At 49.9% G+C, this 27,767-nt stretch overlaps 1 protein-coding gene and 1 long non-coding RNA gene across 5 annotated transcripts in view; both read left to right on the top strand.

The window, feature by feature from the left end:
- Positions 1–18,528, top strand: part of DAG1 (dystroglycan 1) — a 70,481-nt gene extending 51,953 nt beyond the window's left edge. For all 4 annotated transcript variants that reach the window (XM_086698216.1, XM_086698213.1, XM_086698214.1 and 1 more), the window contains one exon: positions 13,711–18,528. In XM_086698216.1, the coding sequence (XP_086554342.1) occupies positions 13,711–16,113 (2,403 nt within the window). In that variant the 3' untranslated portion in view covers positions 16,114–18,528. The remainder of the gene's footprint in view (positions 1–13,710) is intronic.
- LOC147583605 (uncharacterized) lies at positions 1,128–12,825 on the top strand. The gene is made up of 2 exons (XR_015248390.1): positions 1,128–4,322; positions 4,560–12,825. It is a non-coding gene; the product is annotated as an uncharacterized LOC147583605 (long non-coding RNA).
- Positions 18,529–27,767: the final 9,239 nt, after the last annotated feature.

Genomic DNA, 27,767 nt, shown 5'->3' with positions numbered 1-27,767 from the left:
TCTACCATCAGAGCTGTGTGGGGTGGGAAATCAGATCAGAAAGCCTGACTTCATCTCTGGAGCTTCCATTTCCCTGTATGTAAAACAAGATTGATAAATCTTTATATAAAAAGAGTTGAGGGGCGCCTGGGTGGCTCAGTCGTTTGGGCGTCCGACTTTGGCCGAGGTCATGATCTCACGGTTCATGGGTTTGAGCCCCGCATCAGGCTCTGTGCTGACAGCTTAGAGCCTGGAGCCTGCTTTGAATTCTGTGTCTCCCTCTCTCTCTGCCCCTTCCCTGCTCACACACTCTCTCTGTCTCTCAAAAATAAATAAACATTGAAAAAAAAAAAGTTGAGGTTTTTTTTCTTATTATAACAATGATCTATAAATGTGTGTTGTAGGGGCACCTGGGGTGGGGGTGCTCAGTTGAGCATCCAATGCTTGATTTCTGCTAAGGTCATGATCCCAGGATGGTGGAATCCATCCCATGTTGGGCTCGGCGCTCAGCGTGAATCCTGCTTAAGTTCTCTCTCTCTGTCTTTCTCTCCCCGCCTCCCTCCCACCCCCCACGCTTGCACTCTGTCTCTAAAATCAAAACAAAAACAAGTGATTTAAAAAAATGTATTCTTTGGGAATGTGGCTTTTATTTATTTTTAATTAAAAAATGTTTAATGTTTATTCATTTTTGAGAGAGAGGGAGAGAGAGAGAATGAGCGGGGGAGGGGCAGAGACAGAGGGAGACACAGAATCCAAAACAGGCTTCAGGCTCTGAGCTGTCAGTACAGAGCCCGATGTGGGGCTCCAACTCACAAACTGTGAGATCATGACCTGAGTTGAAGTCGGATGCTTCACCGACTGAGCCACCCAGGCACCCCTTTAATTTTTTTTTTTTTTATGTTTATTTATCTTTGAGATAGAGACAGAGAGGGGGACAGCGGATTTGAATTGGAATGGCTTTGGAGCTTGAACTTACGAACCATGAGATCATTACCTGAGCCAAAGTTGGATGCTCAACCGACTGAGCCACCCAGGCACCATGACTTGCCCAGTATTCTTATGTATGTGAGGAATATTTCAGATCTTGGTCCCAAGGAGTGTTCTTGGGGTGACCTCCAAATTATATCCATCACTATTACCATCATCCAAGCTACCACTTATTTCTTCCCAGGCTGTCTTCCTCTGATCTTGACCCTTTCGTCTGTTTTCCACACTGAGGCAAGAGAGATGTCCTTATCTTTGTAAAGCTTGAATCTGCAAACACCTCCCCTTCCCCCAACCATTACTGAGCTGCACTTAGGATCAAGCCCCACATGATCTGGCCTCTGGTCTCCTCTCTCTCTTTCCTTTCCCTTCAGTGACTGTAAATCTCCTTTGGATTGTCAAAGCCTATGAGACTAAGCTTGTCCAAGCCTCATGTGGGGTTCTCAGGTGAGGGTTGGTCTTCCAGCCATTTTGGATGTGGTCAAATTGCCTAATGAGAACTCAAAGGCAGAACAGGGGCCTGTCCTGCAATCTGATGAGATTTGATAGTGTGGTTGTCATATTTGCTGTGACTAGTCAGGGGATATGCATGGGGATTGGTGGTGGACTAATTCAGTGTTCGCAGTAGATTAAGCAATAGTCTATTGAAGGGATAGAAAAGTCCATCACATTCTAAGTAAGCTGCCCTGGCCGCCTGCCCAAGTCTTGTTTGACCTGTGTGTGTCAAACCTGTGTGGGTATGCTGACTATTTCAGAAGTTTGTGGCAACTCTAGGAGTCACAGCAGAGGTTTGTACTGCTTCACATTAGCCAAGCGTGCTAATCAGGTGACATCAGCTTCCCAAAGCAAGGGCTTCCCTGTACTTTACACACCAGGCAGAAAGGTAAAAGAAGAGGGGACCCACCTGTCTGGAGGAGGTAGCCTTGAGGTCCTAGACTCTCTGCTTTGCCCCACATCTGATACTTTTTAATGTCCAGACAGCCCTTGTCCGGTTTCAGCTTGGCCTGCACCCATTGCTTCTCCTGCTGTTCTGTAGCTCTGCCTCAAGAATTGATTTGCTGCTATTGACCTCAACTTAATTCCCAGATCGATTCCATTGACCTGATGATGCAAGAAGGGGCTCTGAGCTGCCTCCAGGCCCAGTGGCCAGCATGACCTTCTGGAGAGACTTGTGCCTTGGAGCTCTCTTCTCTCCTGTGGGCTTAGGACACTCTAAAGCAGGTGGTCTTTGCATGTGCTCTCTTGGACCACTCTGGATACCTGTATGCAAAGCTCACCCCAGTTTGACTGTCCTTTGCTCTCACAGCTGCCTGTGAACCCTAGAGCACCCTCCCTCTTCATCAGGGTTTGTGGGAATGGGTCCCACAGAAGCCAGCTTGGCCTTTGTTGGATAGATCATTGGCTGTCCCGAGCTGGCCACAGTGTAAATTACCCGTCTCGACTCTTGCCTCCCTCAGGATTGGTGCCAGCTCCCTGCAGGTACCTCTCCTCTGACTTGAGTGAGCGAGGGACAGGCTGAGAAAGCTGATGATGTGCGGAGAGATGCTCTTACCACTCCTTTCTGGGGTGGTCAGGAGAGACATCTTTTGTGTCTCAGAATGATTGGCTGCCCCTTCAGAGCCCCCTCAGATGTCTCATTTTGGTAGAGCCTGCAAGGTTGGCTTTTCATTCCTGCTTCCCCTTATCCTCCTTGCCTGGAGACAATGTGGACTTTCCCTCAGCCCAAGATGTCTACAGACTGGGAGCAGCCCTTCCTGGGACTGTGCTCTCAGCTGCTGGCATGGGCCCCCAATTGTTCCCCTGAGAACAATGGGTACTCTTTTTTGGCCAGGAAGGGGAACTCATGAAAGGACCGTTTCTTTGGATGCTTGAGAGCTTTGTGGCAACCCCGCCTGCATGAGATGAACTGCAGTTTCTTCCTGCCTGGAGTGGGTGTTCCCTGGCTCTGAATGGACCTCTTGTGAACACAGCACACCGGGAAATGCGGGTTGGCGAGGGAAGGCATCTTTGGGGGTGGGTTGAAGAATGACATTTGCCCAGATGCATCAACTCAAATACTTACTGAAATGTAGACTTCTATGTTTAAAAAAAAAATTTACTGACAAGGGCTGAAAGAACATGACAAAGTAAAAATAGATAACATTGGGATTGAGGAACTGATTCTGAGCATTTTATTAATGGCTGTAACTATGCTAAGCTCTTCCTTACTTTTGGGGAAAAGAGATTAATTTTTGTTTCTAGATGGGAACAGTTAACATCAAATAAAATACTTCATAATTCAGACCTGAAGGGCACTGGCTGAGCTGAACAGGTTGTGTTCAGAATGTGATCCTGTGGCCTTTGTGGCAAGAGCCATGTGTTGGTTTGAGGCTTGCATGTCTAGCAGCAGGATCAATGATTGTCTTTCATGGGTATGGCTCTGCTTTACTCAGCAAAGCAAAGGCCCCTCGCACCCACTTCCACTATGGTTGCTCACCTTATGTGGGGACAAAGTTTTGGCTCTTTGACCTCAAGCCAGAGGCTCTTCCTGTTGACCTGTGCCATCTCCCTGCAGCCCATCCATGTGACTGTCCACATGTGACTGTGAACTTGGCCACAGAGTAGATTTGTTATAGTTCATGGCCTAGACACAGGATCACTCTGATGTGAATCAGCACCATGGGGGCCTCTGAAACTTAACTGGAGGCTCAGACTCCATCAGAGGGACCATTTCCTATCTCCCTAAGCAGAGGAGCCCACACTGTAGGCCTGCCCAAAAGATGCCTTGACCACCTTATGTGCAAGTGCCTCCAAGGTATTGCATACGGTACCCAGCCACAGATGGCTCTGGGTTGGCCCAGCCTTGCAACTAGCCTGAGGAATGGGGAGTTGAAACGTCAAGAGCCAGTGACCAGGTCTGAGGGAAGCAGGGACTTTGCCAGGAAAGGCTGCTAGAGGCCTAAGGAGTGGGGTGTCCCAGGGCAGCAGTCTGTACCACTTTGAAATGGACCACTGAGAAGACCCTCTGGCATCTGTGGGGGATGCAGGGAAGGTCCCAGCCTGAACTCCTGGGGCTGTCCTGTCTAGAAGTGTTGGTTGGAAGGTGCCACCACTTAGGGCCCAAAGGACCCTCCTAAAAGTTTGTAATGTGAGGGAATTTTTTCCAGATGCAGGTTTCTCAATCATAATTCCCTAGATCCCTCTTGGCTGGCCAGAATCACCTCACCCTGGGGTAACAGTGCTTACCCATCTTTCTGAAGTCTTTGCCATGTAAGTCCTACAACTCCTACATAGGTAACGTAACACCTTGTGGGTTCTGAATGGTAAAGCTTAGGTTTTCTTGGTTTCAGAAGCGAGTGGTCATAATTAATTAGGCTCTAGTGAGAGTCTAGTTCTTTAGTTTAAAAAAAATTTTTTTTTCAACATTTATTTATTTTTGGGACAGAGAGAGACAGAGCATGAACGGGGGAGGGTAGAGAGAGAGAGGGAGACACAGAATCGGAAACAGGCTCCAGGCTCTGAGCCATCAGCCCAGAGCCTGACGCGGGGCTCGAACTCACGGACCGCGAGATCGTGACCTGGCTGAAGTCAGACGCTCAACCGACTGCGCCACCCAGGCGCCCCTCTAGTTCTTTAGTTTTGCCTTTCAACTATGCCTAACTGGCTGGCACATACTGTGGGTGGAAACTTGCTTGTTTAAGTTTTTAATTTTTCTTCCAGTATAGTTATCATACAGTGTTATATTAGTTTCAGGTGTATGATATAGTGATTCAACACTTCTATACATTACTCAGAGCTCATCATAAAGTGTTACTCTTTAATCCCTATCACTGGTTTTACCCACCCCCCCCACCCACCTCCCCTCTGGTAACCATCAGTTCTCCATAGTTAAGAGTTTGTGTCTTGGTTTGCCTCTCTCTTTTTTCCTTTGTTTTGTTGGTTAAATGCCACATATGTGATTTCATATGGTCTTTGTCTTTCTCTGACTGACTTATTTCACTTAGCATTATACTCGTTAGCTCCCTCCTTGTCGTTGCAAATGCCAAGATGGTCCATTGTATAGATACACCACTTCTTCTTTATCTGTTCTTCTATTGATGGACACTTGGGCTGCTTCCATAATTTGGCTATTGTAAATAATGCTGCAATAAACCTAGGAGTGCATATATCCCTTTGAATTAGTGTTTTTGTATTTTTTTGGGTAAATACCAAGTAGTGCGATTACTGGATTGTAGAGTAGTTTTATTTTTAACTTAAAAAAAATTTTTTTTAATGTTTATTTATTTATTTTGAGGTGAGGGAGGGGGTGTGGGAAGCGCACAAGCAGGGGAGGGGCAGAGAGAAGGAGAGACAGAATCCCAAGCAGGCTCTGCACCATCAGCACAGAGCCCAGTTTGGGGCTCAAACTCACAAACCGTGAGATCATGACCTGAGCCGAAGTCAAGAGTTGGATGCTTAACTGACTATGCCACCCGGTGCCCCTATTTTTAACTTTTGGAGGAACCTCCATACTGTTTTTCAGAGTGGCTGCACCAGTTTGCATTTCCACCAACAGTGCACGAGATTTCCTTTTTCTCCACATCCTCGCCAATACTTGTTTTTTGTGTTTTTGATTTTAGCCATTCTAACAGGTATGAGGCGATACCTCAATTTAGTTTTGATTTGTATTTCCCTGATGATGAGTGATGTTGAGCATTTGTCTGATGGCCATCTGGATGTCTTCTTTGAAGAAATGTGTGTTCATCTCTTCTGCCCTTTTTTAAATTAGATTATTTGTTTTTTGGGTGTTGAGTTGTATAAGTTTCTTTTTACATTTTAGATGCTAACCGTTTATCAGATATGTCATTTGTGTATATCTTCTCCCATTCAGTAGGTTGCCTTTTAGTTTTATTATTTCCTTCACTGTGTAGAAGCTTTTTATTTTGATGTAGTTCCAATAGTTTATTTTTGCTTTGTTTCCCTTGCCTCAGGAGACATATCTAGAAAAATATTGCTACAGCTAATGTCATAAATTACTACCTGGGCTCACTTCTAGGATTTTTATGGTTTCAGGTCTCACATTTAGGTCTTTAATCCATTTTGAGTTTATTTTTGTGTGTGGTATAAGAAGGTGGTCTAGTTTCATTTTTTTGTATGTAGATGACCAGTTTTCCTAATACCATTTGTTGGAGAGACTGTCTTTTTCCCATTGGATATTCTTTCTTCTTGTCGAAGATTAATTGACCATATAATTTGGGTTTATTTCTGGGTTTTCTGTTCTGTTCCATTGATCTGTGTGTCTGTCTTTATGCCAGTACTACACTGTTTGATTACTACAGCTTTGTAATGTAACTCAGGAATTGTGATGCGTCCACTTTGCTTTTCTTTTTCAAGGTTGCTTTGGCGTTCAGGGTCTTATGTGGTTCCATACAGATTTAAGGATTGTTTGTTCTAGTTCCATGAAAAATGCTGTTGGTCTTTTGAAAGGAATTGCATTAAATCAGTAGATTGCTTTGGGTTGTACAGACATTTTAATGATGTTTGTCCTTCTAATCTGTGAGCATGGAATGTCTTTCCATTTCTTTGTGTTGTCCGCAGTTTCTTTCATCAGTGTTTTATAATTTTCAGAGTACAGGTCTTTGATCTCTGGTTAAGTTTATTCCTAGATATTTTATTATTTTGGGTACAATTGTAAATAGGATTGGTTTTTTTTTTACTAACATTTTTTTACTTATTTTTGAGAGAGCACAAGTGGGGGAAGGGCAGATAAAAAGGGGGACAGAAGATCCAAAGCGGGCTCTGCGCTGACAGCAGCCAGCCCGATATGGGACTTGAACTCACAAACCATGAGATCGTGACCTGAGCTGAAGTCAGACGCTCAAACGACTGAACTGCCCAGGTGCCCAAACGGGATTGTGTTTTCTTAATTTCTCTTCATTCTGCTTCATTATTAGTGTACAGGAAGGAATGCAACAGATTTCTCTACACTGATTTTGTATCCTGTGACTTTACTGAATTCATTTATCAGTTCTAGTAGTTTTTGGTGGAGTCTTCAGGGTTTTCTGTAGTTATCGTGTCATCTGCAAATAGTGAAATTTTTTTTTTCTTTTTGTTGTCTTTTTAAAAAAATATTTTTTAGGGGCGCCTGGGTGGCTCAGTCAGTTAAGCGGCCGACTTCAGCTCAGGTCATGGTCTCGTGGTCTGTGAGTTCGAGCCCTGCGTTGGGCTCTGTGCTGACAGCTCAGAGCCTGGAGTCTGTTTCAGATTCTGTGTCTCCCTCTCTCTGACCCTCCCCCGTTCATGCTCTGTCTCTCTCTATCTCAAAAATAAAGAAACATTAAAAAAAAAATTAAAAAACATTTTTTAATGTTTATTTTTGAGAGAGAGAGAGAGTGTGAGTGGGGGAGGGGCAGAGAGAGAGAGAGACAGACAGAATCCAAAGTAGGCTCCAGGCTCTGAGCTATCAGCACAGAGCTCAGTGTGGGGCTCAAACCCACAGACTGAGATCATGACCTGCACCCAAGTCAGATGCTTAACCGACTGAGCCACCCAGATGCCCCCTCTTTTTGTTGTCTGATTGCTGTGGGTAGGACTTCCAGTACAATGTTGAATAAAAATTGTGAGAGTAGGCATCCTTGTCTTGTTCCTGACTTTAGGAGAAAAGCTCTCAGTTTTTCTCCATTGAATATGATGTTTGCTGTGGGTTTTTCGTATTAAGACCTGTATTATGCTGAGGTTATGTTCCATTTAGACCTACTTTGTTGAGGGTTTCTGTCAAGAATGTTGAGGGTTTTTGGGGTGTTGTATGGAAAGCAATTTGGCAGTAAATTTCATATTAAAAAAATAGAATGTTGAGGGTTTTTATCATGAATGGATGTTGTGTCTTGTCACATGCTTTTTCTGCATGTTGAAATGATCATGTGGTTTTTATCTTTTCTTTTATTGATGTGACATATCACATTGATTAATTTGAGAATATTGAACCACCTTTGCATCCTGGGTGATTGTGGTGAATTTTTTTAATGTATTGTTGGATTCAGTTTGCTAGTATTTTCTTGGGGATTTTTGCATCTATGTTTATCAGAGATATTAGCCTATGTAGTTCTCTTTTTTTGTGTGGTGGCTTTATCTGGTTTTGGTATTAGAAACTTGCTTTTTGAGTGAGGGATTAAGTACTGGAAGTTCCTCTGCCCTTTGCTCTCTCTCCAGGTTTAGAAGGATACTAATTTGGGGTGAGAGATGTTACTTGTGTTCCATGGTGTTTAGAACAGGTGCTGTATCTTTATCAAACTTGATGTTTGACGTTCTGTGTGAGAGAGGGCACCAGTGAAACAGTTGGAGACAGTGTCCCAGAGCTGAACAGGGAGTCAGTTACTAGTCATCTATTAGTGTAGACTAAAGAGTGGCCAGAACCTTCATGTTTGTCAGTTCCCCAGTCATTAGTTGTGGTGGTTCATTGTGGGTATTGCTGGGTAACCTTTGGAACTCCATATGGGTCTGCCCAAGTTTTGTGGTTTTGATTCTTAATGTTTTTGGATGCACTTTATGGATCAATACTTCTTTTTTTATTATTTTTTAAGTTTATTTATTTATTTTAAGAGAAAGTGCAAGCAGGGGAAGAGCAGAGAGAGAGGGGAGAGTGAGAATCTCAAGCAGGCTCCACGCTACCAGTGCGGAACAATGATGTCAGGTTCGAACTCACGAATTGTGAGATCATGACGTGAGCTGAAGTCAGATGTTTGAGTGAGCCACCTAGGCGCCCCTGGATCAAGAGTTCTAAAACTCCGTGTATGGCTATTGGAGATCTTGTTTTCCTCACTGGTGGGCTTGCCTTCCATCTCAGAAGCGTGTCCTTTCTGAGGGTTGCTGAAAGATTTCTGGCTATTTCTATGTGAGCCTGTAAGCTAGAGCCTGTGATCTTCAGCCTTCCTCCTGCAGTTTCTGCCTCCTATGGGTGTTCCCACTAACAGCCTGAAGACTTCTTTCCAAGGTGGCTGCTTCATAAGGCCAGCAGGCCTTGCCTCCCCCAACTCAAAGACAGTGTTGGTATTTTGGCTGAGTGACCTGAAACCCTGGGGGAGTTCCATGGCCTGGACCAGCCTGTCACCCAAACATATGTGCTGGCACTGATGAGCAGCTCACAAGAGCTCTGATTTCTGCCTCTTGTCTGCCATTCCTAGTATGGCAGCCATTAAGGGTTAGTTGTAGGTGGTACGGCTAGGGCAGAGTCTATGGCCATACCATCCTGAACGTGCCCAATCTCGTCTGATCTCAGAAGCTATGCAGGGTCGGGCCTGGTTAGTACTTGGATGGGAGACAGCTAGGGCAGAAATCTTCCTATGAGTATCTCTAAGGTTAGTGAGAATCTCATGTGCAAATGTATCAGGATGGAGCACCCCTGTTTGAGACTGAAGAGCTGGATGCTGGTCTTTGGGTTGTCCCTGCAACAAGTTCTCCTCTACCCCACACCCCTCAGGGTTTTCATCCACTCCTGACAGATAGGTCTTAAGAGGCAAGCAAGTCCCTGAGGGTCCCTGGGCTTTGTTCCCCTGTAGGAAGGATCCTGGCTTCCCCTTCCTGTAGCCTCCCCACTTCCCTTTGATGCTTTGAGCTTCTGCTCTGGGGGATGAACAGGGAGAAATGGCCACAGTGTATGCTGGGTCCAAGGCCAGAAGGAAGACTGGGAGTGGACCCTGGACCTGTCAGTGCAGATGCCTCACAATACATACTGGGTCCTCTCTCGGCCCAGGAGTGTGCGGGGAACCAGCACCCACAGAGAATCCAATGTGTGCCTGGCCCTGTGATTGTGGCAAATGATGGCATAATTTTCTTCTTTTTGCAGATGAGAAAACTGAGGCTGAGGTTGGGTCAAGCCTCAGCCTAGCTGGAGCTGGAGTTCAGCCAAGGACTCCTGGAGATGGGGCTTCTTGTCAGATCATCTGCTGTTATAGGAAGAGTCCTGGCTTGTCGTAGGGGCAGCATCTCTCAGGAGTAACTTTTATAACCTGCTTCGCCCTTAGGCCTTAAGAGAAAAAGTGTGTAGAGCCTGGAAGTTTTGAAAGCTTGGAAGGATGTGTGGAATTCCCATGGGCTGAAGGCCTCCTGCTTTGTCAGCGTAGAGCAGGTGCTGCATTACAGAGCATTCCCTGAACTGGGTGCCCTCAGGAGCAAGGGGCTGTTAGTGGAATCCTTCAGGGTCTGTGGACAGTGCCAGACCTTGAGGCATGTTCAGACTTCCTAGTTCAGGGGCTTTCCCCAAATAGCCTTGAGAATACAGAGATGCCAGCTTGCCTGTGACTTGGCTAGGTTCCTTGTGGAGTTCATTTGTTTTGCTTCATGTGGCCCTTTATTAAAGCAAATCATTGCCACCCAAAGTGCTGCCTGGGCCTGACATTCCCAGTACCAGGATGCTCAGAGATGCATGGATTTTAGACCATTCAGTTTGGTGCCTTTCCTTCCTGTATGAGGAGTACCTAAGGCCCTGGGGACTGCCTGCTTTAGGGCTAGAGATCCACATTGGACACCTGTCCTGTGGCCGGGGCATGGCTAGCACCCCAGGATCCTGAGGAGCCAGAATCTGCAGAAAGGAAGGCAGGAATGTGGGTTGGAGAGGCTATTATATGTTATTAACGTGTGATAATGTTAGTTGGCATAGTTTAAATAAGTATACGTATTCCAACAGTGGCTGTGTGGGAACCTTGGCCGAAGAGTGGCTTGGGGCTTATTCCTTAGGAAATGTCTGGCAGCAGAGCTGTGGCCCTTGGGGTCAGCAGAATAGGAATTGAGCCAGGCTGGGAAGCTTGAGGAGGTGGGGCCCTTCTCTGTTTTCTCTGTTATAAAGTGCCCTTGTATCTCTAGTGAGAGACTTGGAAAAGCACTGGGCTATGTACTCATCTGTGCTGATGGAATACATAGGGCTGGGTACAGGCACAGATGCCTGGCTACTCAGGAATGTCCCAGGGGCCTGGCCAGCCAGTTGGTACCCACTTCCAGAGCCTATCCTGGTCTCTCCTGGCTCTGTTTGGTCTTCTCTACAGGTGACTTCTCCTTGGATGACTTCACCTTGAGCTCTTTTCTAGGCCCTCCCTCTGCTAGGTGTGCTCTCATCCCAGTGGTGGCCATTGGGATGGAATGGGGTTAGGAAACATAATGGAGTGGCTGGAAACCAGGCTATACTCTGGCTCACCTACTGTCTGCCTCTCAGGGCCATAAGTCATACCCCACCTTTGTAAAACATCTCATGGTTCCCTGACTACTCTATTTAGGCCTTTAAGATTTGCTTCCTGTTTTTTGCAAAATGAGACATTTAGCCTTTGCTTTATATGTTTATATATGGATGTGACAGTTTTCATATTTAATATAACTGAAAAAAAAGTGAAGCATAGACTTTTAAGCAAAACATTTGAAGTAAGTATTTTTGTAGCTAAAAAAGGTTTTAAAGGAAAAATATATTTAGCATTTTTCATGGATTTCAAGATACCCATATTTACAGATATTTTACCATTTCAGATATTTTACCACTGTGTTTGCAGTGGATGGTGAAGGACAGGAAGGGGGGTTCTTAGTGGTGCATTAATTAGATAGTGGTCACAAAAGAAATGCTGTTCACAGGGGCGCCTGGGTGGCTCAGTCAGTTAAGCGTCCCAACTTTGGCTCAGGTTCTCACAGTTCTTGGATTCAAGCCCTGCGTCGGGCTCTGTGCTGACAGCTCAGAACCTGGAGCCTGCTTCGGATTCTGTGTCCTGCTCTCTCTCTCTATGCCCCTCCTCCACTCGCACTCTGTTTCTCTCTCTCAAAAACGAATAAACATTGGGGGGGGGGGGGCGTGTAAAAAGCTGCTCGTATACCCTCAGTAATCTCAGTGGCTCAGACAGCAGTCAGTAAAGGACAACCCCAATAATAGTAACTTCTAATAATGTCTGATGTCTTTTCATGGGTTTTTGCTGGAAGTAGGAAATCTGTTTATAGGGAGGTAAGTATCTGGTCACTGATAAGATTGGTGGAATGACTTGCTGCCTGAACACTGGGTCCTGGCTGGGAAGATCAGGTATGAGCTCTGGGTCTCCTTCCCAATCAGGTACCTGACTCTTGGCGGGAGGAAGCCTGAGGAACCAGAGCCCCTATGGAGCCCTGCAGGCATGACTCTGGTCTTCCTGCTGTGGGAAGAGAAACATTTTATTATCCCTCTGCTGACAAGCAATGGCCATGAAGGACAATTCCTGGTGCCAAGGCTAGCAGTAAGACATGTCTGTTGGCCAGTGTTGTCTCTGAGCTTAGTGGAATGGTATAGTGGAGCTAAGAGTGCCTTTGGTTAGATCAGAGAGTGGGTGCCACCTTTCTGGCATTGGGGGCAGGAATAGGTGTTTCCTAAAGGTGAGAGTAATTGTGGATAGGGCCTGGGCAAGAGGCAAGTCTTGTTTCCCTTTGTCAACTGATGGTTGAAATTTCTCTGGCAGCATTCCTTTGCGTACCTTGATTATTACCAGTCATGCCCCTTTAGAAATGGACTTCTACCCTAAAATAGGAGCACCTGGGAGGTGCTATTGGGTGGAATAAGGGGTGAGCTCCTCAGGCCTGCCTTTGTGACTGGGCTCTCCAAGGTCAGACATGGGTTCTGTAGATTTCCCAAACTTAAGTTGACTATAGAACTCTCCCTTAGGCCAGAGCTCCTTGGAATCTTTGATAAACACTTCCAGAATAATTGTTTCCAGTACCTAACCCTGGGTGTTGCAATTTTTCTTGAGTTTTAAAAAGCAGGGTTAATTAAGGCATTATATACAGGGGCACCTGGGTGGTTCAGTTGGTTAAGCATCCAACTCTTGGTCTCATCTCAGGTCTTGATCTCAGAGTCATGAGTTTGGGCCCCGCGTTGGGCTCTGTGCTGGGCGTGAAGCCTACTTTAAATTTTTTTTTTTTTTTCAACGTTTATTTATTTTTGGGACAGAGAGAGACAGAGCATGAACGGGGGAGGGGCAGAGAGAGAGGGAGACACAGAATCGGAAACAGGCTCCTGGCTCTGAGCCATCAGCCCAGAGCCCGACGCGGGGCTCGAACTCACGGACCGCGAGATCGTGACCTGGCTGAAGTCGGACGCTTAACCGACTGCGCCACCCAGGCGCCCCAAGCCTACTTTAAAAAAAAAAACAAAACACCAAACATTAGATACCGCTAACTGTATTTGCTATCCAAATGCATCCCACTCTACTTGAACGCACGTCCCACTGACGTGGTTGTACAGTTGAGGCATCTGGAGACATTGAGCTGTCTCTTGCACCCAGGCCCACATGCATTTCCACCCTGGGCAGGAAGGGCATACGACTTGAGCAAAATTGTGTCTGTAGAGGGCAGGGAGAAGGCTGAGATGAGGTTGAAAGGAGTGCTGAGGGATGAGACACTTGCACCTGATTCTGCAAGCCAAGTGGGTAAGTAGGTGGCAGGGTATATATCACTGTTGTAAAAACCTGCAACATTTCTTGAGCTCCATGGCATCTGCTCTCTGGGATGAGACGCGTGTTTGAGTGCCACCACTGCTGTCTCCCCACAGTGTGGCCTTGGGCAAATCATTTGCATTCCAAGCTAGCCTATCTGGCAGCCCCAGTCTTTCGTGACAGGTGAATGAGAGCTCCAAGAGGGGAATTGGTTCCCCCCCCCCCCCCCCCCCCAGCAGAAATTCTCAATTCTACCTTAAGCCTGTCACACAATTCAGGCTGGGTCCATGATGAACTGTTGTGATCATTGTCAGGTTATTCATTGACAGTACCACTTAACTCATGCTGGTATCTCTTTTAGGTGTCCACAGCAGGGAAGGAGGCCCTGCCATCCTGGCTGCACTGGGACCCACAGAGCCACACCCTGGAGGGCCTCCCTCTTGACACCGATAAGGGTGTGCATTACATTTCAGTGAGCACTGCACGGCTGGGGGCCAATGGGAGCCATGTTCCCCAGACCTCCAGCGTGTTCTCTATTGAGGTATACCCTGAAGACCACTGTGAGCCGCAGTCTGTGCGGGCGGCATCACCAGACCCTGCTGAGGTGGTGTCATCTACCTGTGCTGCCGATGAGCCTGTGACTGTTCTGACGGTCATTCTGGATGCTGACCTCACCAAGATGACCCCAAAGCAAAGGATTGACCTCCTGCACAGGATGCAGAGCTTCTCAGAAGTGGAGCTTCACAACATGAAGTTGGTACCAGTGGTGAATAATAGACTGTTTGACATGTCAGCCTTCATGGCTGGCCCAGGAAATGCGAAAAAGGTGGTAGAGAATGGGGCCCTCCTCTCTTGGAAGCTGGGCTGCTCCCTGAACCAGAACAATGTGCCTGATATTCGTGGTGTGGAGGCCCCTGCCAGAGAGGGCACTATGTCTGCCCAGCTTGGCTACCCTGTGGTGGGTTGGCATATAGCCAACAAGAAGCCCCCTCTTCCCAAACGCATCCGGAGGCAGATCCATGCCACACCCACACCTGTCACTGCCATTGGGCCTCCAACCACGGCCATCCAGGAGCCACCATCCAGGATTGTGCCTACCCCCACATCTCCAGCCATTGCTCCTCCAACAGAGACCATGGCTCCTCCAGTCAGAGATCCTGTTCCTGGAAAGCCCACAGTCACCATTCGGACTCGAGGTGCCATTATTCAGACCCCAACCTTAGGCCCCATCCAGCCCACTCGGGTGTCAGAAGCTGGCACCACAGTTCCTGGCCAGATCCGCCCAACGATGACCATTCCTGGCTATGTGGAGCCTACAGCAGTCGCCACCCCTCCCACGACTACCACCAAGAAGCCACGAATATCCACACCAAAACCAGCCACGCCTTCTACTGACTCCTCAACCACCACAACTCGAAGGCCTACCAAAAAGCCACGGACGCCCCGCCCGGTGCCACGGGTCACCACCAAAGTTCCCATAACCAGATTGGAAACCGCCTCTCCGCCTACTCGCATCCGCACCACCACAAGTGGGGTTCCCCGTGGAGCAGAACCCAACCAGCGGCCAGAGCTCAAGAACCATATCGACAGGGTCGATGCCTGGGTTGGCACCTACTTTGAGGTGAAGATCCCATCAGACACCTTCTATGACAATGAGGACACCACCACTGATAAGCTGAAACTGACTCTGAAGCTTCGGGAGCAGCAGCTGGTAGGTGAGAAGTCTTGGGTACAGTTCAACAGCAACAGCCAGCTCATGTATGGCCTGCCTGACAGCAGCCACGTGGGCAAGCACGAGTACTTTATGCACGCCACAGACAAAGGGGGCCTATCAGCTGTGGATGCTTTTGAGATCCATGTCCACAAGCGCCCTCAAGGAGACAGGGCTCCTGCACGGTTCAAGGCCAAGTTTATGGGTGACCCAGCACCAGTGGTGAATGACATCCACAAGAAGATCGCCCTGGTGAAGAAGCTAGCCTTTGCTTTTGGGGACCGCAACTGTAGCACCATCACTCTGCAGAATATCACCCGGGGCTCCATCGTGGTGGAGTGGACCAACAACACATTGCCCCTGGAGCCCTGCCCCAAGGAGCGGATCATGGGGCTGAGCCGGAGGATTGCTGAAGATGACGGGAAACCTCGGGCTGCCTTCTCCAACGCCTTGGAGCCTGACTTCAAGGCCACGAGCATTGCTGTGACAGGCTCAGGCAGCTGCCGGCATCTACAGTTTATCCCTGTGGCACCACCCAAGAGGGTGCCCTCAGAGGCACCGCCCACAGACGTGCCGGATAGGGACCCTGAGAAGAGCAGTGAGGATGACGTTTACCTGCACACGGTCATTCCAGCCGTGGTGGTTGCAGCCATCCTGCTCATTGCCGGCATCATTGCCATGATCTGCTATCGAAAGAAGCGGAAGGGCAAGCTCACCCTCGAGGACCAGGCCACCTTCATCAAGAAGGGGGTGCCTATCATCTTTGCGGACGAGCTGGATGACTCCAAGCCGCCACCCTCCTCCAGCATGCCACTTATCCTGCAGGAGGAGAAAGCCCCTCTCCCCCCTCCTGAGTACCCCAACCAGAGCGTGCCCGAGACCACTCCTCTGAACCAGGACACCGTGGGAGAGTACACGCCCCTGCGGGATGAGGATCCCAATGCGCCTCCTTACCAGCCCCCCCCACCCTTCACGGCCCCCATGGAGGGCAAGGGCTCTCGTCCCAAGAACATGACCCCATACCGGTCGCCCCCTCCCTACGTGCCCCCTTAACCCACAAGCGCCTGGGTGGAGGCAGGGGTAGGGCAGGGCCCTGGAGACAACACGGTGTTGTCTGTGGAGACCGGTGGCCTGCAGACCATCGCCCACTGGGAGCCGACACCTGACCTAGCACACACTGACGCGAGGCCTGGACAAGCCCGCCCTCTCTGGTCCTCCTAAACCCCAAAGCAGCTGGAGAGGCTTTGGGGACATTTTTACTTTTATTTTTTGCCTAACAGCTTTTTGTTTGTTCATAGAAAATTCTTCGCTGCGGTTTTGATGGCTGGCTCTGAAAGCACTGTTTGGAGTAGAGGTAGATGGAGCGGAGCCGTGAATGAACTCGCAGGCAGTGCCGGGCAGCTTCCCGGCTCTCTGCGTTTTGCCTTTAACACTAACTGTACTGTTTTTTCTATTCACGTGTGTCTAGCTGCAGGATGTAACATGGAAAACAGTAGCTAAAGATTAAATTCAAAGGACTTTCAGAAGTTAAGGTTAAGTTTTTACATTTAATCTGCTGTTTACCTAAACTTGTATGTATAATTTTTGGGTGGGTATGGGAAATTGCTTTGCTAAAAATAAGTTCCCAGGGTGTTTCAAACTTAGAGAAGACCAAGGGACAGTATTTTTTATCAAAGGAATCCTATTTTTTCACACTATGTAAACTTGGTTGCTCTGATACCCCGGAGCCTGACTGGGGGCCTCCTGGCCCTGGCTCTGGGGCCAGGGTCCTGGTGCTGGGCTTGCTCTCCCGCTGTTGCCAGGGGCTGGAAGCCAGAGGGGCCTCCTGGCCGTGGACATCCACACCCCTACCCCATGCACGCTGGTGGCCCCCCACCAAGGGGTCTTCATTTCCATGGAAAGAGGACTCCTAAGAGGCAGTGGTGGCCGTGGCCCCCAACCTAGGTGCTCCAGGGTGGGCCAGCTGCTCGTGGAGGGGTGGCTGGGGAGGTCGAGGGACTCGACCACATCAACCTATTTTCTTTTACCCTTCTTCTGTGTGTTTTTTTTTCCCCTTCCTAAAAGGAATATCATGGCTTCTGAAACACTCAGTGGGGGACATTTTGGTGAAGATGCAATATTTTTATGTCATGTGATGCTCTTTCCTCACTTGACCTTGGCCGCTTTGTCCCAACAGTCCACAGCCCCACCCTGTCCCACCCCACCCCTCTTCTCTGGCACTCCAGTTCCGGGCCTTGGGCTGGGAGAGGTCTGGTGGCTGGGGAGGAGTGCCAGCAATAGTTCATAGTAAAAATCTGTGGGCTCTCAAAGCTAATTTTTTACTAAAGTTTTTATACAGCCTCAAATTGTTTTATTAAAAAAAAAGATTAAAAACGGTGATGCTTACAGCAGTTTGTACAAGCTCTTAGTGTTGATTCCATGGAACTGATGGCTTTGCTCATTTTGATTTTTTTCCCCTTCTTTTCGTAACAGTTTAAATTCTGGAATTACACTGGGCTTCTTTTGCCTTTTTTAGCAGAACGTCCGTCCGTCCATCTGCATCTCTGTCCCATGACTCAGGGGTGCCCACTCTGCTTTGATTCTCCTCCTTTGGAAGAAACCATTTTAAGCATGACTTTTCTTGATGTCTAAGGGTTATTTTGGGTACCTTTTAGGGAGGAATGCCTTTTGCAATAATGTTTCCCTTCCTTGATCGAAGGCTGGTGGGTGGACCCAGACTCCCTTTGCAAACCGAGCAGCCACTTCTAAGCCATATCGACAGTTTTGCAGAGGATTTGTGTGTGCTGCCTCAGGAGGGGAGGGCCGGTCAGAGAGGAGGGGTCTCCAGCCTGCCCTTCTCAGAAGGGCATTCCCTTTGCACCTTTTCCCACAGGGCCCAGCCTCTCTCCCCTGCTCAGCCCCTGGTGGGGTACTCAAGTGAGCAGTGCCCCAGTTGGGAGAGCCTGTTGATGAGGGCTCAGTGGACCTCTGGTGACTGGGTCTCGTGCCTCTGAGCCCTGATCCAAGCCAGAGTTTCTTCCCCACTGCCCAGAGTCAGGAGCACAAGCAGGGTCTGACCTGGTGAGATTATTTTTGATGACCTCGTCAAAAAATAAACAATTCCCAGTGTTCCAGGTGAGGGCTTTGAAAGGCTTTCCAAACAGCTCCGTTGCTCCTAGCAACCCCACCATCGGGCACTGCCACGCAGAGATGTGGCTGGCCCAGAATGGCCTGTTGCCATAGCAACTGGAGGCGATGGGGCAGTGAACAGAATAACAACAGCAACAATGCCCTTGCAGGCAGCCTCCTCCCCTGAGCGCCGGGCTGGCGACGGCCGTTGGACTCTGTGAGACAGAGAGCCAATCTCGCATTCAAGTGTTCACCAACCACTGACATGTTTTTATTTCCTTCTGTATGATTTTAAGATGTGTTTTCTGCATTCTGTATAGAAACATATCAAACTAAATAAAAGCAGTGTCTTTATTACAATGCCATTGCCTCCAAGCATCTATTTCCCTGGCCCCTACATTGTTCTAGGATGTGAATGGGGTGTGGGACTGATGTCCATTTGACAGAGGGAAGAGAGGACCCATCCACGCCCATTCAGAGGACTTGGAGGTGGTCTTCGAGCAGCTAACCTGATAGCCTCCATAACCTTACCATTTTTGTGCCCCTGGGAGGGGTGAGAGTGTGCCCCAGAGCTCTGCTAACACATGAGCCCTCCTTAGCCCCTCTAATGCCTGAGTGAGCAGAGCTTCAGCTTCCTTATCTGGCAGGATGGTGGGAAAGGTCCTGCCTGTCATAGGCTGTTTGCCCCTGAGTGAGTAAGCCCCCTGCAATGCCACCCCTGCTCTTGCCCCAACTGTCTTGTGGGCTTGGGGCTGGCCAGTCTCCTAGGTAGTTTCAAGGCAGGTTTGGCCTTCGCTTTTTAGTGGGAAGAAGGGGAGAATGGTTTCTGGCCACACTGTTATGCCCTGGTGGGGCCCAGAGATACTGGGGGCCTGCCCCTATGTGTCCTGCCCAGGATGGACAGACCAGCTGGGTAGGCTTAGCATGACTCAGTGCCCAGGAAAAGGCTGGGTTGTCCTGGGACACTGCCCAGGGTGTGGGAAGCAGGGGACATAGCAGCTGTGTCCAGTAGCAGGATCAGGGGCCATTGGTCACAGAACAGCTGGTACCTCTTCTGGGCTTGCTCGTCCCCCCCCCCCCCCCGCCCCCGGGGTCCTCACTATCTCCACCTATAGCCCCCAGGCTGTTTCTCTGCTCATAATCTTCAAGACTTGGAGCTGAGACCAGTCTCACTGTAGGTGGAGCTGAGTTCCAACAACTACTTGTGGAATACCACAATGATAAGTGCGAGAAAAGGCTGTCCCTGGTTCAGGGACACATGCTTCACCCCCTAGTCCTAGCAGCAGGGGCCCAGGAAATAACCCTGCCCTTGCTCTCTTGGCCTCAGGAAGTTCTGTTTAATGTTTAACCTGAAGCCACTGGGTTATGAGTGGACTCACTGCTTTGAATTCAACCAAAGGGATCCCTGGTTTCAGCAGAGAATGGTAAGCTCAGCAGGGTCAGGAAGAAGAGAAGCCACAAGGGCCTCTGGCCTCTTCTTTGGGAATATCTGATATTTGGACTGGAAGACCCCTGCTCCCCAGCACTCCCACAAAGTCTCTCTAACTCCTTGGTAGGAGTGGGACTGTACTCAGGTCTTCTGAACTGGAGAGAGGGTGGTGGAAGAAAGGGGCAGGAAGGAGGGGACACAGTTGGGGAGGGGACAGACCCACAGGAATCTGCCTTCCCACCTGCCTCTGATCAAGGGCAAGTTCCTGGGATCCCTCTGGCCTGACTTCCTTATCTGTAAGGTGGGGGACAGCGCTGATCTCCAAAGGGTTCTGAGACCCTGGGAATTAGGATAAAGAGCCACTCCAAACACGTCTGCCTATAGAAGGGACAGAATCTAAGTGAGGCTAGAAAGATCTGCATTCTCTCCCAATGTAAAGGCCTGGCCCAAGGCTGTTGGCGGGAAATATTGGGATGTCTAGGAGTTCCTGGGCAGCCCAGAATACCCATTAGTATGGTGGGAAGACTCCACATGACTCATCCTATTGCAGCCCCCAGCCTGGCCTCCACTTGTTCCCAGGCTAAACAAGCTCCTGGGAGAGGCCCTTCCCAGCTCCTCTAAAGCATGGAAGGCCCCCCTCTAGTGCCAGTTTTTTGAGGGTGAGGATCACGCCTCTCTATAGATCACTATATCTTAATAATAGTGGACTAATGACTTAACTCTTTTCCTGCTTTGCTTACCTTCTTGATCACCATCATGAGGTAAGGTGATTAAGGCCCAAAGAGGACAAGCATCCATGTCCTGTGGCTAGTGCAAGGCAGGTTCAACACTGGTTCAAACACTTAATTTTTTTTCTGATTGTAAAATTTTGTTAATATTGTAGGGCAGCAAATAATTATTTGAAGTCCCCTCCCACCCCACTGGAAGGTGTTGGATACCATTTCCCTTATGGGAACCCTATAGAAGACCCAGAGAAGATAGGGCAAGGCATTTGAAGCCGGGGTTCCCATCTGCTGGGATTGCGGTGGGCCCGCCTATGAGCAGCCTGGGGTGAGGGCAGCATGAGACTTGGCCACTGGGGCTTTCACTAGCTCTACTGCCCCCAGCTTTGGTGAAGATGACTCTGAAGCTGGGATGGAGCGAAGTTGGTCCGTTTGGAAGGTTCCATGTGACCAGGACGATGCCCCTAGGTGCCCCTAGGTTGGTTCGGGGCCGTGATGAGGGCTGCCCTCAACCTTCGTTGTGGCTTCCAGGCTCCCTCACCCTCACGTGAGCCCACCAGAGTCGCAGGAGTCGTCGCCAGTCGCTCTGGGCCCAGGAGGCAGACGGTGCCCAAGGGCTCCCACCAGGTGGCGCCAGAGGCCGGGGTAAGCCTGGCCGGCTGTAGGAGGGACTCAGGCCTCCCGGGGGGCACCCGGCAGAACCCCGCCTCGAACCGAGCTGAGGCGGCCCCAGAGTGGACTAAAGCCTACTGGAGGGCACGGCAGAGCGGGGCTATGGGCAGGGCCCAAGCCAGAAAGGAAGCGGCCGGACCGGAGGTACACCCGGTCTTTTTTCACTCAGCCACCACTGCACAGCCCCTGAAGACACTGGGACGAGTATAGCCGGGGTCCCGAGCCTGTCCTTTGCCGGTGCCGCGCTCCTTTGGAAAGGGAATCTGGCAGGGAATAGGAGGTGCGAATCTGGGGCCCAGGCTTCGGGATGGCCCTTGAATTCAGATGTACGTAGACAGGAACCAAAAAGTACACTTTTTTTTTTTTGCTCACTCCCTTGCCTTAGGTTTTGTGTGTGGTGCCTGCACACAGTAGGACTCAGCGCTCAATGGATGCTTCCCAAGTCACCCCTTCCTCCAGCCTCAGAGCTACTGAGCGCATAACCTAAAGTACTATGGGGTCTGAGAGGGTCCTGAATGGAAGTAGGGCATCTTCAGTTGCGTGGTTGGGGGTCCCCCACTTGCCACTTGACATAAGAAGCAGACAGGGATGGAGCAGGAGATGATTGACTTTCTCTGGGTTGACCCTGGAGTAGGAGCACCCTGAAGCCCCAGGGAATACCTTAGGCAAAGTGCTTCCACAGCCCTGGGCACACACTAAGACAGCTGGGAACATCCAGTTGGCAGCTGGCCAAGGTTCCTAGGGTTGGAGTCTTCTTTCCTCATGGTGTCACAACCTCAGTCTGTAGAGGGCGGAGCCCAAGTTTGGGACTTTTGGAGATGGCTGGGAGCTAGGTCAGGCCAGCCCCTTTTCCAGGGATCACTTCTCACTTCACTGCCTACTTCCCTCAGCACCTCTGTCGCAAAAGGTGAAGAAAGGCCCTGGGTAGTGAGGCAGGGGTGGAGACGTCCTGTTGGGAGGTGGCAGCAGCCTGGCTCTGGATGTGCCTGGGGAGGATCAGCTTTGTCCTGGACGAACTCACCCTCAGGGAACATGGGCCTGGTTGGGTTGGGCAAGGAGCTGGGCTTGGGGGATACTGAGGGGGATGGAGTCCTCCTCTTGTTTGAAGAGCACATGGTGTACAAGCGTTTGGTTAGGAGTTGGGCAGCTCTGCCTTCTCGTGTCCCATACAGCGATTAGTGTGCAAATGAGAGGCTGAGGAGGCATCCATTGTGACCTGACTCAGCAACCATCGTGCCCCTTAAGCCCTGCCCTGGCTCAAGGCAGCCTATCAGCTTACTTCTGGACATCCAGCCTCCTCAGTGAAGCCTTGGGCCAGCCAGGCCTAGGAGAGGGACATAGCCACCCTGTGAGCCCCAAGAAGATCCCTGGAGCAGATCAAGTCATAGGGGTGGGCTTGGTTGGAGTAAGCAAAGATGGGAGGGTGGGGGAGGCTCAGCTGAACACATGACCTTTCTGCTCTTTTGGTGGCAAACACCAATGTCTTCTGTCTAGGCTTACTAGGAATTCCTCAGTCTACACTGTCAGCTGTCAGAAAGACCACCTTCACAGAAAGCAATGGCCATGCCAGGCCTCCCAGCTGGAAGAGTTATTAATACATAACTAGCAGAGGTAACCCAGATGTTGTTGCCCAACTGATACTTGCTGCTTCCCAAAACTGGGGGAGTCAGGGAGGACTCCCCTCAGGCAACCCTGATGCCCGAGTGTGATTCACTCCTCACAGTTCTTTGGCCACGCCCACTGCTATAAGGATGGACAGTGGTCCTGAACTGAGGGTCAGCAGTGATGACCTCCAGGTTCAGGGCCTGGTTTGAGGAGCAGCCAGATAAAGATCAGATTTGGAGACTGCAAGCTCAGTGAGGGTAGAGGAGGCTCAACATTCCTGCTTTCTGCTGTATCCTGGAGCTAGAATAATGTCATCCTTGTCCTAGGGCTCAAAAGTACCAAGTTTAAGTGGAATTTAAACTTAATGGAATTGAAATCACCCACTCTAGCAGAGGCCTAAGAGACTATGGATCTTTTAACTTGTCACCAAGCTTTTTCTTCACCATCAGAGACCCCGCCCCATTCTGTCCATCTTTCCTGGAAGGCAGGAACTCTTTTGGTGGTTCCTGGAAGCTTCCTGGGTACTCCTTAAAGATGACAGGGCAGAAAAGCCCTATCACAATCTACTCTGATCGGGACAACGACGAAGCTCAGTGGAGAGAGTGGCTGGGTCCTGAAGACTGAAGTCTCTGGTGGTAAAGAGTGATTCTCAGTAATATGTTTGGGTTTGTCATAGTAGAGACACACAGGGGTCAGGAAGTAGGGTACTGTCTAAGAGACTTCCCCGAAGGCATGTGGAACAGAGTCTGATGGAGGGGCTGAGCAAGCTGCCCATTCCCCTGCACTGTCTGAGTCATGTCTGGGGTGAAGTCTGAACCTCTGTTGCCTGTGGGAGGACATGTGAGCTGGTTAGGAGAGGACATATAAGCATGACTCTCCACTTGGGCCTGTTCCCCACCCCTGCACCCACCTTCCTATCCACGGAACAGAGGTAGGTGAAGGGAACTACATGGGAACTGGGATCCTGGTGGGAAGGATTGCAGTAGGGATCAAGGCAGCATTTTGTATCCTTTATGGGAAATTATTTGTGTGCCTGTCTCTCTCCTATCAACTGACTTCCTTGAGGCCAGGTCTCAGTCTTCTCTGGACCTGGCACCAAGGAGTTGTTTATGCACTGGCTGAGGGATGAGTGCATGCACGCATTAATGAGATAGGCAAAGCCAGCCTGGAGGCCTGTCTGGGGGAGTGCCGAGGGGCAAGGAAAGCAGCATGTTTTGACTTGGACGCTTATAACTTGGAGAAACTGTGTCTTCGTTATTTTTTCTTGTCATAACAAGCCTTTGGAAGCACATAACTCTAATAGCAATGGGGCTTAATTAGCTTTCTTGGGAGCAATGCATGGGCGGTGGGGTTAGGCTGGTGGTAAACATTTCTGATGATTTTTTACTGGCTTTTTGCACATAACGCAAATAAAGATTTGCACATTACGATAGGAAAGGAATTATGCAGACAATACTCCAAGCAAATTCTATACCTTCCAGCTTTGTTCCCTTTTCCTACTCTACCACAGCCAGCTGGAGACCTTAGTATACAAACAAGTTTGTCCAGGCCAGCCTAGGTGGGCTGCTGAGCAGGGCGAAGAGCAGGTCTCTTGTTTGTAGCTTTATACCAGCCTGAGGCTTGCTTGGGAGCTGCCTTATTCCTCATGTAGTGAGTAGTGCTGACAAGCCTCAGCCAGTGGAGAAACGCTCTGTTTCCTTGGGCTTCTTTCCTTCCTCTTCAGTGCTGTTTCTCCATCCCAGAGGAAGACTGGGGACAGGGAGCCACATTCCTGAGTTGCCTCTCTTTGGGAGGGGAGACAGGCCTCAGCAGCAGCAGCAGCAGCACAACAAAAAGAAGAGTGCAGAGCCAAGGGGGCTCTGTAGATAGGAGCCAGCTCTCCCAGCCTCTCTGGAATAATCCGAAGCCTGCGATAGTTTGCCTTCTTCTTCATCCTCGGCAGCATCTTCATCTTTGGATCCTGAGCCTCCCTGTGGAGGTTGCCACACTAAAAGTAGCCACCTGGGGTGAAGTGGACCATGTGTGGGGAAGCAGAGAAGCCCCAGAGTCTGCACTCTGCCCCTCTTTACCTTCCTGGGGCTCATCTGCATGTTGCCTTGCCTGTGGCCCAGCTGGCATCCAGGTGCCTCTCTTCATTCTCCCAAGATTTGCCTTCCCATGACTAAGCATCTCCTCAAATTCCAGTAGTGAGCTGGCTCTGACTGGGCCTTTCCCTACCTGGATGGATTTTTCAGATTCCCTTTTCCCTCTAGTATTTCACAAGCATTTGAGAACACAGGCTGAAGAAGAAAGTGGACGTGTATCCATCCATCAGTTCTGTTGTGGCATGAGAAATGACTGTTTTCCCATCTGTCCTTTCTCCAAAATTACTGCCATGTGTCACATGTCACAGTGAAGTGGGAAGAAGATACCTTTGGCAAGTGAAGTTTAGGGGGCTGGGAAATTTCTGCAGGGCCTCTAGGTGCATCCTGTTCCAGGCTGGGAAGCAACTGGATCCAGGAAGGAATGGTACCAGACACACCACACAGCTGGTTTGCACAAACCGAGAGATTTGTTTGTTCACTAGTCATAAAGATAAGCCTAGTGAATTTTCCTAGGTGAGTGTAGACAGCTCATCTATGACCCACCTCCTCCACCAGGAGAAAGTCTGGACCCAGTATTAGCACCCTCCCTGTTACTTATTACATCAATAACCTAAATGTGGTGATACAAGTGCTACAGCCAAAGATCCCTCTGGGGTGCTTTTAAGCCTGGTGGCTGGTGAACCCCTTAGAAGTTCAGGTGAGGGAAATGCTCAGAGTTATATGGAGAACCCAGCCCAACCATTAGCCCCTGAGGCCCCACTGAAGCCCAGCGCAGGGGATAGGACAAGTCAGACAAAGTCCTTCTGTTGAGGAGCCCCTGCTCTAGGTCAAGGGGAAGAAAACAGCCCCTGAACAGTGAATTAAAATGGGAGACTGAATCAGAGGTCCAGACAACCAGAGGCCAGCACCATCCCACAGCCAGCAGGAGTCCCTGGGCTGAATGCCAGGGCTGGATGTGGACAGAACAGGCATGTTTCTGGGTATGCTTTTCAGAGGAAGTGGAACTGAGAGTTTGAATGCAAGGTAGGGGCACCGCTAACCCACACTTCCAGGTCCTCCTGGGCCCACTGTACTGTGTCCTTTGTCACTAAGGCAGCAGAGATCCTAGAGGTCTGCTAACAGCTAGGAATCCACTCTGAGGAGAGCAACTCCCTAGGCCTGCTGGCTGAGTAGGGCTAATTACCCCCACTGGAACCAGGGGCATGTTGATTTAAATCTGGAAAGCCATAGCTCCTTTGGCTTCTACAAAAATAGAAAACAAACATCCTTCTTTCCCCCACTTCCAAGTAGCCCAAACCACACTGATAGGTGTCTGTGAAGCCAGAAGAGCCTGGGTTGAGCCAAGGTGAGGTCACTGGCCTGCCCATAGTGCTTGTGTTCGTGTTCTTCCCCAGGAGAGAAGGTATGGCATAAAACTCCCAAATCCCGGACCACCCACCACCGAGACAACTAATAATAAAGTTGGTTATGTGTATGCCAATCACTTGACTTTGTGTTTTAACTACATCAGCCACTTCACCCTCACAATCCCTGTGTGAGAGGCTAATATTATCATGACTTTGCAGGCTAGGAAATGGAAGGTTGGCAAGCCTAAGTTAGTTGTCTAAGTCCTATCTGGGAGGTGGCAGAGCTGAGATGAGGATTCTTGGGGAGCCTAGATGTGCACACATAGTCATCAGACACTCATAAAGATGAATCAACCCAGGAGGAAACACAGTAAGGGCCATGATAACACAGGCAGAGAGGCCCTCATCATTCCAGGCAGTCAGCGTCAGGCAGTTGGGGAGTCCAGGCTTCATGGAAGTTCCATCCTAAGGCCTGGGAAGAGCAACTAAGAGTGCATGGGGAAGGTCTGGCCAAGGTCTGTCCATCTGCCTGTCTATCAGTGTTCATTGGGATCCTCAGGTTACTCCAGGTGAGGTTAGAACTGCTGATATCCCATGTGACATATTCCTCACCATTAGGAGAATTAAATGGGTTCTTCTACACAGTCATGATTTATGGAGCCAGGAATAGTTTGGAATTTAGTCTGCATCTTCTAGGAAATATTCACCCTTGGGAAAGCAAAGGTTTGTGTGAGAAGCCATGAGGCAGAGCATCCTGAGTAGCATGCAAATACTGAAATCTGTAAAAGTGAGGTAACAGAAAAGTAATTTGGTGAGCTCTCAGGTTAATGCAGAAGCAGACTGCAGCCTCTCATGTAGACAGTCTCGGGAGCCACAGCTCAAGGCCTCTGAGAAATATCAATTCCTCTTTCCCATCCTCAAGGTCACTGTCCCAGGGCCTACCGAGGAGGCCTTCCATCTGGCTTTAGGCCAGTCCTGACACACCCTCCACCTTTCCCAGAGATACTTCCCGAGACTCCTGAACCATGGGACCAGGCCCTCAGCTTGAATTCCAAATAGTTCCCATCGCCATCTGGATAAAGTCTCCACTCCCCCAGCTGGCCTTCGGGACCCTCACCATCCGTCCCCATCGCCGACCTTCCTGTCTCCATCCTTCCATGACCTCTGAACATCCTCGTTCACTTGTCTAACTCCTAAACATTCTCTGAGGCCACACTCTGTGGCCCGTCTCTGAGGCCTGTCCCCACGAAGCCGGCTGGCTGGCTGGTAAACGAGGTTACCCAAAGGAGAGCCTCTACTTCCAAGTTTCCCGGGACAGGAAGTGCCCCTGGCACGAGGGCAGGGCACGGCGTGACGCCCTCAGGGCCGCTTCTTGTGGCAGGTGCCCTTCCATCCTGGTTCAGTATGGGACGCTACCGCCAACCCCCGCTAGGCTCCAGGTAGCACACGCTGGCTGTGTCGGCTTCGGAGGGCGCATGCGCTGGCGCGGTGGCTGTTTCCCGGCGACCCCGCCGCCGGCTTGTGGACACGCGTCCTCGCAGCCTGGCTGGATCGCGCGCGCGCGCTCGGGAGGCGGGGGGTTGGGGGGAGGCGTGTGCAGGGAAGGGGAGCGCGGGCCGCGCATGCGCATGCGCAGCGGCAAGCGGCGGCGCGAGCCGAGCTGGGAGATGGCGGCGGCGGCGGCGCCGAGCGTGTGAGCAGCCGCCCGGGAGCCGCCGGCCCGGGCCCAGCACGACCCCGA

Source organism: Puma concolor, chromosome A2 (assembly GCF_028749965.1).
Source record: "Puma concolor isolate L17-30 chromosome A2, mPumCon1.1.hap2, whole genome shotgun sequence".
NCBI classification, from domain to species: domain Eukaryota; kingdom Metazoa; phylum Chordata; class Mammalia; order Carnivora; family Felidae; genus Puma; species Puma concolor.
The sequence above is the reverse complement of the archived record's forward strand: the minus strand, read 5'-3'. Positions and strand labels throughout refer to the sequence as shown.